This window comes from Portunus trituberculatus, chromosome 35 (assembly GCF_017591435.1).
Source record: "Portunus trituberculatus isolate SZX2019 chromosome 35, ASM1759143v1, whole genome shotgun sequence".
Classification (NCBI taxonomy): Eukaryota; Metazoa; Arthropoda; class Malacostraca; order Decapoda; family Portunidae; genus Portunus; species Portunus trituberculatus.
Window position 1 is genome coordinate 20972966 of NC_059289.1, and position 14551 is coordinate 20987516.

The 14551-nt window shown below is 37.4% G+C and overlaps 1 protein-coding gene across 1 annotated transcript in view; it reads left to right on the forward strand.

Moving 5' to 3' along the window:
• Positions 1-14551, forward strand: part of LOC123513275 — a 128661-nt gene that overhangs the window by 73027 nt on the left and 41083 nt on the right. The window contains exons 7-8 of the mRNA XM_045270346.1: positions 5779-6018; positions 11865-11984. Of these exons, the coding sequence (XP_045126281.1) occupies positions 5779-6018; positions 11865-11984 (360 nt within the window). The remainder of the gene's footprint in view (positions 1-5778; positions 6019-11864; positions 11985-14551) is intronic.

A 14551-nucleotide genomic window follows, 5' to 3' on the forward strand; every position in this document is an offset into this window, starting at 1 on the left:
GCAAAAAGTTAAGAGTGACTTATACTAATATGTTGGAGGTTAGGGATTATTTGAAAGAGAAAAATCCAGATGTAATGTGCATTGTTGAAACAAAACTAAGAGAGGAGATTCATCTTAACTTTAAGGCCTTGTTCACACAGGGCAGTTTCCACCGCGGCAGCTACCACGCTTTTTATGCTGGCATCATTCACACTAGGCGTTTTATGCTGGCATCATTCACACTAGGCGTTTTATGCCATTGTGTAACCATGGCAGTTGACCCACTTTTATTTGTTTTTTGTTTTTTCGCGGACATATTATACAATGTCAGGATGGATGTGGAGGAAGTAGTGTTTGTTTGGTTGCTGCATCTCTGCTTGAAACGGTGCAAGCAGAGGCAAAGGAAACATTGGGTTCATCCAATTCTATATGACTGTATCCTTCCTTGAGAAAGCACGACAAAAAAGTCTTTCAATATTTGGGAATATCGGTGAAATCATTTGACGACTTGCTGGAACTAATCAAGAGGACATATCTTCAAACAACACTAGGATGAGGGATTCCATCTACCCACAACATAAACTTGTCATAACATTAAGATGAGTCCTTTATTATAAGTTTTATTAAAAAAAAAAAAAAAAAAAAAATTCATACATAAAACCAAAAAGAAAAAAGTGACATCTAAAGTCCCAGTTGCCAGTAAATTGGATACAAATAAAATACTAATTTCTTGAAGTGAAAATACAGAGTAAGAAAAAAAAAAGTCACTCACTTTATTATACTAGTATGCTCTTTAGTAGCACACATTATGTATGTAGGATTTCTGTCTGTGTCAAACATGTCAATGGGCATTTATCAGTTTCACTGATTAATAGATAAATGTCAAACTGATCCCTCTCTATTCCTCAGCAGACAGTGGTACTGTATTCATTGAATGGTATTACATGACTCATCATGGGCAGAGCCCAAGATTGTCATAGTAATGCACATCCTGTTCTCTCATTGGCTGGCGTACAGCCAATAATGTCACTCAGTGCTCTCAAATTAAGAGGTGTACCAGCCTGTGTGATTGATGTAATATGTTTCTGTGTATCTCGACACGCTGGCAAACCGCGCTGTGGCGAGGAAAACCTTGCAACCGCGGCGGTTTGGAAACCACTGCGTTTCCAAACTGTTATGTGTGAACGATTCCATAGGCTATCATTGAAAATGCTACTGTGTGTTTCCAACTGTGCTGTGCAAACCGCCCTGTGTGAATAAGGCCTAAAAAGGAGGGATGGATGAAAGCTGGATGAAAGACAGAAAGGATAAAGGGGGAGGAGGAGTGCTAATAATGGTTCGTGATAATATATGTGTGGAGGATGTGCACTATGGTGAAGACAAAGTGGAAGTATTGGGAGTAACAATCAAAACAGAGGAAATGAAGAAGAAAAAAATTATAGTTACATATGTGCCACCTAAGACTAATACATGGGGAACTGAAGAACATAAAGATATGCAAAGAGAGGTGATTAAGTGCCTAGATAACATGATAATAAGAGATGGAAGAATACTTTCAGTTGGAGACTTTAACTGTAAAAAAGTAAACTGGAGAGAGATGGAAGTAATGCATAATGCTGGACAATGGAGTGAGGAAGTGTTACAATTGACTATGGTTTAATGCAATGGATCAGTGGGTGGAGGAGTCAAAAAGGTACAGGGGGAAGATGAACCATCATTGCTTGACCTAGTATTCACAAAGAAACCAGAACTCCCTCCAATCATACAATATCTTAGTCCAATGGGAAGAAGTGATCAAATACAAGAGGAGATACAAATACAAGAGGAAGATGGGATAAGTTACAGAGATGACTACAAAGGAGAGAAATTGGATTATGCAAGAGTGATTTTGAAAAAATAAGGATCTTTTTTGGTGATATTGAGTGGAGAAACATTATGTATGGAAAGACAATACAAGGGAAATATGAAATATTCTTACAGAAATATAATGAAAAAGTAAATAGATATGTACGTGTTTATAGAATTAAGAAAAAAAATACACACTTGGTACAATGCTAGATGCATACAAGCTAAAAAGGCAAAAGATAAACCATGGGAGAAATTCATAAAACAGAGAAATGACAATAACAGATGGCAGTTTAGGGATGTGAGAAATTAATATATTAGAGTAAGGAGAGAGGAAGAAAGAAACTTTGAGAAGGATGTGGTGAATAAAAGCAAAGACGAATCCAAACTTTTCTACAAGATTATAAATGGCAAAATGAAGAACAAGGAAAAAATAAAAATAAAAAGTTAAGGAAGGGAAGACATACCAAACAAAGAAATGTGTGAAATAATGAATGAGAGCTTTAAACTGGTGTTCACTGCAGGAGAAGATTTCACAAAACCAATTAGGACATTGCATTGCCAAGGATTACAGGAAATTACAGTACACAAGGAGGATATTGGAAGATTATTGGATAAGTTGGATGTCAGAAAAGCAATGGAGCCAGATTGTGTATCAGGCTGAGTGTTAAAAGAATGTAAAGAGCAACTACTGGATCCAGTTTGGGAAATAATTACAAATTCAATAAATGAAGGGAAAGTTCCACTAGAATAGAAGAGAGCCAATGTAATACTGATATTTAAAGGAGGAAAGGCAACTGAACCACTAAACTACAGACCAGTGTCACTTACAAGTATTTTAGGGAAGTTATGTGAAATAATTATCAAAGAAAAATGTGTTAAATTTCTAGAAGAGGAACAAGTCATATCGAACAGACAATTTGGATTCAGGACAGGGCGTTCATGTGTATCAAACTTATTAAGCTTCTACTTGAGAGTTATTGCAGGACTGGAAAACAGAGATGGATGGGTGGACACAGTATACCTGGATTTAAAAAATGCTTTTGATAAAGTCCCTCATGGTGGACTACTTTGGAAACTAGAGAACACGGGAGGACTGCAAGGAACTTTGCTAGAATAGACAAGAGATTATTTGGAGGATAACGAGATGAGAACTGTGATCAGAGATACATACTTATCTTGGGGTAAAGTAACAAGTGAAGTGCCACAAGGGTCAGTGTTAGCCGCCATTATGTTTCAGATACAGGCAACCCCCGCTTAACGAAGGTTTACACAACGAAATTTTGCTACAATGAAGGTTTAATTTTACTACCATCTGCTTGTTTAACGGACACCAAACTCGCTTTAACGAAGTTTTATCCAGGTAATTTTTCCAAGTTTGAAAGCACCGCCATATCATGCAAGCTGACAGGCTTTTGAATACACCAGCGCCTCTCATGGACAACATGCGCACCACTCACTCCCCCTGTTCAAAACAATAACAGCGTCAGCAGCAGCTCATGTTCCCTCGCTCAACTTACCATCAAAACGCCTTGCAATGTTGCCTAGCGCTGCTAAGAAGACCAGGAAGTCTCTTACTCTCGAAATGAAGCTGGATATTATTCACAGACATGAGAGAGGCGAGAAAACTAATAGCATTGCTTGCCACCATCTTGACTCCATCTGCTGTCTCTACTAGTTTCAAGTCAGCAAACTCTATTAAGAAGGCTGGTGAGACTGTATGTTCCTTGCAAGCTAAAAGAACCACCTGAACTTGTGACTCTACAATGGATAAAATGGAAAGCCTTGTGGAAATGTGGTACATAAGTTTTGTATGTGATACAATGATGTGCCCTTTGTTTACATTCCACAGGTTGCTGGTTAGTGTCTTTCTCATTTCACTCTCCCTCCCTCCATAAATTTAAGATCAACATTATAAAGTTACGTACATACATACATTAGTGTACATTATAATGACAAATTAAACTGCCTAAATGTTTAACTTCATAATTTTTACTTTCATTAAACCTTTCACTGTACTATGATGCACTCTCGCTTTGCTTACTCTCAGTGGAAGTTCAAGTCAGGGGTTAAACTTGTTATAAACAGTTCGTTTAATGAAGTTTCGCTTAACGAAGGGGTTTTTAGGAACGTAACCCCTTCGTTAAGCAGGGGTTGCCTGTATATGTAAATGACATTTACATCAGAATAAACAGTTATATTAATTTATTTGCTGATGATGCAAAGCTGCTAAGAGTTATCAAAACTCGGGAGGACTATATGCTGTTACAGGAAGATATAAACAAGATCTGTGAGTGGAGTAGCAAATAGAAATTGAAGTTATAAGCCAAGAAATGTCACAGAATGGAACTAGGAAAGAGTAAAAGAATACCCGTATGGAACTATTTGATGGGAAAGGAACAAATAATGAAGACCAAAGAGGAAAAGATCTGGGAGTTGTTATACAGGAAAATCTGAGCCCCGAAAAACACATAAGCAAGATATTTGGATTATCATATAAAATGTTGATTAATATAAGAAAGGCTTTTCAATACATGGACAAAGATATGATGATAAAAATTATCACAAACATGATACATCCAAGACTGGAATATGCAGCAGTGGTGTGGTCTCCGAGCTCTAAAAAGGATATAAGAAAATTAGAAAGGATACAGAAGATTGCTACAATGATGGTGCTGGAATTAAAGGACCTAATATATGAAGAATGACTGAAGGAAATGGGACTACCAACCTTACAAGATAGAAGAGAACATTAGAATCTAATAACAATGTATAAGATAGTCAGTGGCATTGAAAGGTAGACAAGGAAGACTTGGTGCTGGTGACAGAAGAGGAAAGGACAAGAAGTTATGTAAAGAAGATTAGGATGAGCCAGTGTGTGAAGGATATTGGAAAATACAGTTTTACACACAGAACAGTGGAGAAGTGGAATGCATTGAATAATGAAGTTGTTACAGCACATAATGTGCATAACTTCAAATTCAAATTTGAGAAATGGAGACATGGAGACAGGACACTATGGGCCCCACTCAAACCCTGTACAATACAACTAGGTAAAACTAGGTAGGTAAATACACACACACACATACACACACACACACACACACACACACACACACACACACACACACACACACACACACACACACACCTTGTTGTCCCGGTGTGTGGTGTGTGCCTGGTCTCAGGCCTGTCCGAAGATCGGAAATAATGAGCTCTGAGCTCGCTCCGTAGGGTAACGTCTGGCTGTCTCGTCAGAGACTGCAGCAGATCAAACAGTGAAACACACACACACACACACACACACACACACACACACACACACACACACACACACACACACACACACACACACACACACACACACACACACAGGCCCGTGCTGAGCAGGCATGACATGATTATTTAAAGAAATCTTTCATGAATGAATGGAAAACCAAATAATTCTCTATAACTGAATGTTGTTTTCTAATGAACAGATCCAAAGGACCAGCTTATGAAAGACATGTAACACTTCCTTCTATCACTCATCAATTCAGCATGTCTGCATTTCTATAGGAGTTCCTGGCCTTGACTTCTATTTTGATGACTTACTAAAATGCATGTTTTTTTTCAGTTTTAGAATAATATCTTTTATTATTTTCTGTGTGCTCAACATCTTCAAGATCTGAACTCTTTTTATCTGTTGCTAGGTGTGTGTTTTGGTGTTTGGTGTTTAGATCTGTGCCACAAATCAAATGGATAGTACAGGACAGAGCAAACCGTAGAGACCAGACTAACCATAGAGTGGCCACCTGTGCATTCTAGATCACTGAAAATAGTACTAAATTTTCATATCTCATGTGTCACATTTGTGTGTGCGTGTGTATGTGTGTGCCTGCCAGACAGTCACCTTCTCCCTCCTTGATGATCATTATGTCAAGAGTAGTGCATGTTGGTGGCGCTGGTTCACAGGTGGTATGACGAGGCCCCCAAAGAGGAGGGCAGCAACTCCCATGAGGTGTTGGAGTGCAGTGAAGGCACACTTGAGATTACCAGCCCAGAGGAGGCTCCATGTTCCTCAGTCACCTTGGAAGCTCAGGAAACCTATAAACCCATCAACGACTCTGACCAGATGACTGCACCCACTGTTGAGTCCCCCGGCACTGATGTCCCAGATCTCCCTCCTAGCGACTCCCAGCCTGAGAGTGACAAGTAAATGCCAGTCAGTTTGGGGGTGCTTTACTGGGTTGACTTGGGTTGGGGATTTAAGAGTTGTAGAACTGATTACAAATATGCAATAATTGAAGTAGAAATAAAATCAGTCTTTTGTGATTTGGAGATAAGAATACTATAGCAATTTAAAGATACATGACAAGATTTGTGAGAATTTTTTTTTTAGTTTAGGGAAAAAATGTAGGCTTTCATTTCTAGATGTTTACTTCAAATTTTGCAAAGAATGGCATAACACAAATAGATAATATCTGTGAATGAACATTAGTAGGTATGCAGCAAGAAGTGTAACATTCCTGAAAACAGTGAGTTTTATAACTTGCTGGAAGAACAAAAATCTGTGAGTGTGTTTACATAGAGCACATTATGAAAAGGCAACAGCTGTGTGGGTGTTGTACCACTCAGAGCATGTTAGGATATGGCATGTGTTGATCAGTTAATCTTAACAGAAATCACATGAAGCAGAACAAACCTGTATAATGTTTAGTTCTGTAGTAAAAAAAAAAAAAAAAATCTTTACACATCAGATAAGCTGAGTGACAAGAGATGCATGTTTAGGCTGACTGATATATCTAATGCTCAGTTGTGTAGGAAGGTACAGAGTTCATGGTAGGGGAGGAACAAAAATAGCTAGAAAGCTGTCACCTCTTCTGAACGGTTTAAGGACTTACAGCTTTAAGGAAATCAAGGTTTCTCTGTCAGTTTTATTAAGAAAAAATTCAGGGAATAAGAGTGAATGGAAAGTGACATGAGCTATTAGAAATACATTCAGATGTAAGCTGTCTACTCACAGTGAACACTGCAACATACAAAGGAAGAAAATTATACTATAGTAAAAGTCTATTAATGTGATGAGTGGGGAACCAGGAGTGTCAGATTTGGCTTTGTTGCATTATTAGAATGTATCCCTTAAAACTTTGCCACACCAGGACCTCCATATAGCTTGGGACAATTTTCTGATTCTCATACCAAATAATTTTTTGATGTGGCTTGTATGTGTTTTTTCTGCTAAGTCATGTAGTCAATTGATTGATGTTCTACATAATTTCCTTGATTAATAGATAGTTTTCAAGTTATGACTCTTTAACTTATGCCTACCTCTCATCCTCAATGATCTTGGTGACCTGTGAAAACTAATTTTTTTTTGGGGTGGGGAGCATTAAATTGAGTAATATACATTGCAGAAAAGGTCGGAATTCAACAAAATCAAATAAAAGAATTCTGGAAATACACCATCCTTGGTGCCAGTAACAGTGACAGATACCACAAGCATTGTTATGTTATTGGTAAGCAGGGTTGTCAACAATTCATGATATTGATTTGTTTCCTGTAGGAACCTTTTTTTTACCTTTCTGTTTTTTGTACAATTAGGTTAATAGGTTACAGGACACTACATGTCTTGTCAGAAAACCATAAGCCACATGAGGCAGTCATTGGGTGAAGCTGCAAATTAATCATAATCTCTTATGGAGATGATATTACACTCTAATGCATACATTGAAACCTAGGCACAACCTCTAACCTCTTACAAACATTCTTTATCTTTAACAGAGTTCAAGCCTTTTGCATTACAAATAGACTTAAAAACTCCAAACAAATAAATAAACACCCTTTCCATGAATTATAATCACCAGCACCAATACATCCTACCACTCACAATAAACAACAATGTAATTCCTCACAAGCATGCAACTAAAATCCATGGCATAACATACAATAGTTCCATATCATTCAAATGAGACATTTATTTATAGAAGTTCATTACTACACTGTCTATTGTTATGAACTTAGTAGGTAAGGGGCATTGGTATGAGCGTGTATTCCCACCCCTCACTGCCAAAGTGTATCTGGCTGCTGATTTGAATTTGTGCAGTACATAATTTTGGCCATGAATGAATTTTTTCACCCTACCTTCAAAGATTTGGAATATTGGGAAATTTGTATTATTGGTATTCAGATTAATAGACTTTTACTGTATAGAGAAAATGTGTAATAATCATAATACATTTTTTTTTCCTCTTGAATGAATGTATTATTGTCAAAATGCTGTAAATATTTCATAATATTTCATAATATGAAATTTGTTTGAGTGAGACGGTTGTTACGTGTTTTGGTAGAGGATGAGCAGGCAGGAAAGCTGAGAAATAAGGTGTAATGCATACGATAAAAATAGATCAATCATATATTTGTATCATTAGGAAAAGCTTTAAACTGAAAGAATGGGACTAGCCGAGGAGATCCAGGACATTAGAAGCTTGATAGAGATGGTCTGATTTTATTATTGTTTTTATTATTATTATTATTATTATTATTATTATTATTATTATTATTATTATTGTTATTATTATTATTATTATTACTTTATTTTCAATGGGAGAAAGGAGCAATAGATCATGAAGGGAAGATTGGTGTGAGCTGATTTGGAGGTGATGGAAATTTTGTGTGATGACTGGAGGAAAGACAATAGTTGGGCTATAGTAGGGGTTCTCAACTTGGGGTTTGTAAACCCTAGGGGCTCACTAGAAGATTTCCAGGGATCTAATGATATCTTTAGCAGTATATCATTGCATATTGAGTTAGTGTCAGAAATGAACATTCTGTTTGATGTCAGATTACTGGGGGCTTGGGTAGATAGTCATAACTCTTGGGATTCTTAAGAAAAAGGTTGAGAACCCCTCTAACTGGAACGGTAGGTAGTCTGTGTTGCCATCTCCAAGGAAGTGTAGGAGAGACACCAACAAGAATGTAGAAATGACCATCTTTGTGTGCTTTCTTTGTTCCTTGCTTATGGTGTGTCCTTGTATTCTCTATTCTCTGCTCCTTCCACCTGCCTCTCATTCCTCTTTGCTTTTCTGCTCACTTTTGGATAACCAAAGCTCAAAGTCACACTATCAAGGGGGCTCCTTCTCTGGTCTTCATTCAGTGCTCATGGTACTACAACTAAATATGTGGTGCCTTCAGCAACTAAAGAAACAGGAACTACTGAGTTGCTACAGAAGACTATTCAGTACTTTTGTACACTAGCTCTTTAAGATTGCATCTCATCATCTTCTGATATAGCTCCTTCCTTTGATGCAAGTGGGCACCACTAGCTCAGAAGACACAAATACTTCCATGCTGAGGTAGTTGTAGTATATGACCACAATACAAAAACAAGACTGTAAAAAAAAAAAAAAAATGGAAAACAATATTTCCCAGAAATAATAATTGTTTATTGTCAACTGTCAGTTAATACAAAGGTTATGTTCCTGGAGACATCATGTTATTCAAAATTGCACTATTCAAACATAACTTTCCAAGAGAAAGCAATGGTAATATGGGGGTTATGTTCCTGGCTACTGGGAAAGTCTGCCTATTTTTGGGTATTTTGTTACTGAGATCTTAAAAAAAAACTGTTAATACATCACTAGGTCATGGAAATTAAAAACACACATTCTCATTTTATTACCTCTGAATCACCATGATTCTTTTCTCCCCAAGCATAGTAATCTAACACTTCCAATTTCTTTTCAACGGTCACAGTCTTCCTTGATTTCTTGGAATAATTTTCCTGTGAGGAGGTTAAAGGACACTTGGATGCCATAGTATAGGACACTAGGTGAAAACATAAAGGAACAATCCACTCACAGTGGCAGTTAGTTCCAGACTGAGGAGAGTGAAGTCTCCTACATACATATATGTTCACAAAACAACATTTCTATTAGCTTTTTTACAAACCTTACCACCAAGATAGGATTGTTTTGTGATGCACAAAGTGAAATCTTCCATTCAACACTGAAAACAAAGTAGATGAGGAGGCATTTGTCTGCCACGGATTGGCAGTGGCCGCTTCTTCCTCTTCTCGTGACCCTCTTCAGCTTGTGTGTTGCTTTCACCACAATTTTTTTTGTGTCCGCCCCTCTATTGCCTGCTATAACAGATATCATATCTTTGTATTCATATACGATCATGTCATGATCCTCAATTCCATGGCACTGAGTGATAGTTCAGAGATGCTCAACTTTTCCTTCTCACAGTTCTCAGTGAAAAGGAACAGCTAAGTGTCTCTGAGCAATTGCTCATTGCCATGGAGTCAAGGTTAGCTTCATGGCATGATCTTATATGAATATAAAGATATGATATCCATTATAGCAGGCAATAAAGTGGCTGACACACAAATATTAGATTGAAAAGCAACACTAAAGCTGAAACTAAAGAGGATCACAAGAAAAAGAAGTGGCTGCTACCAATCTACAGCAGACAAATGCCTCCTCATCTTTTTTTGTTTTTTGGTGTTCCATGCAAGATTTAATTTTTTGTATCACAAAACAACCCTTTCTTAGTGGTAAGACTTGTAAAAAGCTAATAGAGATGTTGTTTTGTGGACATAAATGTATATATGAGACAGTAACTCCTTGGGAGGTGGTTTTACTGGCAACCTGCTAGCAACCTCGTTACTATGGCAACAATGTCTCCCTATGTGTTCGTGGATACAATTTCGCAGTTGGAAGTTGCTCTGCTTGTTGTTAAGTTTCTTGGATTGTGGCCTAGTGTGGTTCCCACCAGCAGCAGCGTGGATGCGTGTGATGTTGTCAAGTTGAGTTAACCTGCGTCTAATCGAATAACTCGTGTTATTTAATCATATCTTCTTAAATATCAAGTTGCATGAAACAGGAATCACATTATTCAAACTCTTGTTAATTGAGAGTTGACTGTACTTGTAATTCTGGGATTATTTATTTTTTTTCTGCAACAGTCCCAACTTTGATATTATTGTTATGGTTTAACCATGTACTTGTAATAAAAATTATCACTTATAATCACTGACAGCTCCTCAGATCAGTCTCCTCTTTTTACCTGTAAATACTCTGAAAAACTTAAGTATATTTAGAGACATCTAATTATTGAATGTTAAATAATATGTAAATAACTAAATAACAGATAGTATTTGTTATTAAGTGGTACACATATAAAGTGTACCAGGCACTTAGACTAACCACACAACCACCAAGTGCTGGAAGACTTGTCTGTGTGTAAATAACCTACACAACAACTGATCCTAAAATGTTAATAGTGTTGGGTATGTAGTGGCTTGGTATATGCACAGTAGACTAGCACATTGCAGTGGGAACAGTGGCTGCAGCAAGGTGTCAAGCAACACTCAGCAGTACTAGTATGTTAGATGTGCTGCTTAGAATTCATAACAAGCACATAGCATAAGCATCATAATGATAGATTTTAACTAAAGACAATAACTCTGTATTTTAGCTTACATAAAGATGCAGCCATGGGGTGCATGCAGGAAGGAGACTCCCTCACTTTTACCTTAGTGTGCTGCCACCACCACCACCACCATTACTGTTCACTGCTTTAGCCAAATTGGAGTGTATCCATTCACCTTTCTGGAAACATTTATGCTCTCACTACTTACATTTATCTTGAGGCTTTGTGATGGTAATGTATCTTTGGACTCACATTTTTGTTAGGGCTTTGGGATGGCAATGTATTTATGATGCATAACAATATGATAGTGAGGCATTGTTTATTTTCATGTAGAATAAGCCTATGCTTATGTGCAGTGTAGTAATATCTGTGAATAATAGTTGAATAATAATAATGACTTCATTATTAAAGGTATGTTGTAATTTTTCTGAAATTTCTCACAACTACGGTCTGGTGAGTGGTAGAGTAATATCTGCCAGAAGAATTGCCATCATATCTGCCCTTTAACAAAGTCACTTGTATAAGAAAGCATTATCCTGTAAGAAATCACTTTATTGATTAATAACACAGAACCTGCCCATTAATAAAATCACTTTAATGATGAATAACTCAGTGCCTGTCTACAGCCGGCCAACCATTTCTGCCCCTGTGGCCCAGAACAAGGAGGAAACAGGCCGGCCTTATGAAGAGATAGAATTTGAGGACAAGAAGGTGAATGGCAATGTGTCGCAGCCCGCTCGCACCTTGTGTGTGTGTGTATTCACCTAGTTGTATTCACCTAGTTGTAATTTTACAGGGCCTGGGTATCATACTGTGTGGCCCTGTCTCCATATCTACACACATCCAACTTTCCTTTAAAACTATGCACACTCCTTGCTGACACCACCTCCTCACTCAAACCATTCCACACCTCCACACATCTTTGTGGGAAACTATATTTTTCACATCCTTCAAGCATATTCCTTGGCTATCTTTTACTATGCGATCTTGTAGTTCTATTTAAGTTTTCCTCTCTCAACATCATTTGCTCATTATCCACTTCATCCAGTCCATTCAACAGTTTATAAACCTGTATTAAATCTCCTCTTTCTCTTCTTTGTTCCAAGGTAGGCAAATTCATTTCTTTTAATCTCTCCTCATAGGTCATTTCTGCCAATTCCGGAACCATTTTTGTTGCCATTCTCTGCAATCTCTCCAACTTCCTTATATGCTTCTTTTATAAGGGGACCAAACCACTCCAGCATATTCCAATCTTGGTCTAATTACCATACTAATTAATTTCTTCATCATATCTTTATCCATATAATGGAAGGCTAATCCAATATTTTTATCAAATTATACGTTTCTCCAAACATCTTATCAATATGAGCCTCAAACTGCCCATGGTCTTGTATTATCACTCCCAAATCCTTTTCCTTTTCCACCTTTTTCAACACTACTTCTTCACCCATCTTATATGACCCTCTTGGCCGTCTTCCACTCTTCCCATCTCCATCACATGACTTTTGCTCAGATTAAATTCCATTTGCCACCTCTTGCTCCACTCCCAAATCTTATCCAGGTCTGCCTGTAAAATTTCACAATCTTCTTCACTCTTCACACACCTACACAACTTCGCATCATCCGCAAACAAATTAATATAACTGTTTACTCCTCTGGCATGTCATTTATATATACCAGGAAAAGTATTGGTGCCAGCACTGAGCCTTGTGGGACTCCACTCTCCACCACCAACCAGTCCGACCTTGCATCCCTTATTACCGTTCTCATCTCCTCCATCTCAAGTAGTTTTCCATCCACTTTAACACTTTTCCTTTCAGTCCTCCATAAATCTCTACTTTCCATAACAGTCTCATGTGAGGTACCTTGTCAAAAGCTTTCTTTAAATCCAAATATACACAGTCCATCCATCCTCTCTCTCTGTATTTTGTCAACCACTCTTGAATAAAAGCTCAGTAGATTTGTTACACATGACCTCCCTTTCCTAAAGCCAAATTGATGATCCGATAATAACTTATGATCCTCCAGGAACCGTATCCAATATTTCTTTATCACCCTCTCACAAATCTTACCGACCACACTTGTTAGAGACACAGGTCTATAGTTAAGAGGCTCTTCCTTACTGCCTCCCTTATAAATGGGCACCACTTCAGCTCTCTTCCACTCTACTGGTACTTCCCTGTTTCTAATGAGCACCTTATAATATCATATAATGGATCAATCAATTCTTCTCTACACTCCTTCAATAATTTTCCTGAAACTTCATCTGGTCCCATCGCTTTATCATCTTTAAGTTCCTCCAACATTTTATATAACTCCTTTTAGGTATCTTAATGTCATCCATGTGCACATTTCCTTGTACATTCTGTGGCTTTACAAACATTGTTTCTTTAGTAAATACTTGCTGAAACCTATTATTTAGCAATTCCGCTATATTCTTAGGGTCATCTACTATCCCTTGCTCTCCTTTTAATCTTTCAATGGACTCTCTCTTTTAAGTTTACCATTTATGAACCTGTAAAACAATTTTGGATGTTCCTTACTCTTGTCTACAATATCTTTTCAAATTTTCTTTCTTCCTCCTCCTTACCCTCACATACTCATTTCTTGCCACTCTATAATTCTCCTTATTTAGTATATTCCTGCTCTTTTTCCATCTTTTCCAAGCCACATCTCTTTTCCTTAGCCTTAACACAAGTTGCATTAAACCAATCCTTTCTTCCTTCCTCTCTTGGTTTATACTTTGGTACAAATTTCATAACTCCTTCTTTATAATATTTCATAAAAATCTCATATTTCTTTTGCACTTCTCTGATTTGTAACATCTCCTCCCAATCTAATTTTCTGAAATAATTTTTCAAACTTTCTGTGTCCATCTTTCTATAATTCAATCTACCACTCCTGTATGTCTCGTCCTTCCTTCGCTGTGTTGTTGCTATCTGCATTTCCATAACCACATGATCACTCTTTCCCAAAGGACACTTGTATTGTATATCTCCACATAGGTACACTTCTCTTGTTAACACCAAATCCAGTCTAGCCGGTTCATCATCTCCTCTATATCTAGTATTTTCCTTCACCCTCTGTTCCATCATATTTTCCATCATTAGATTAAGAAATCTCTCTCCCATGCTTCCTCTCCAACACCACTTACTAGATTTTCCCAATCCACCTCCTTACAATTAAAATCTCCTACTAGTATCACCTTTCTTTTTCCAGATAATACACTTTCCAAACTCTGTAAAGTATCCTTGATCATATTGTCGTATTCCTTAATGTCCAAGAATTTGTTTTAGGAGGTACATAGGTCACC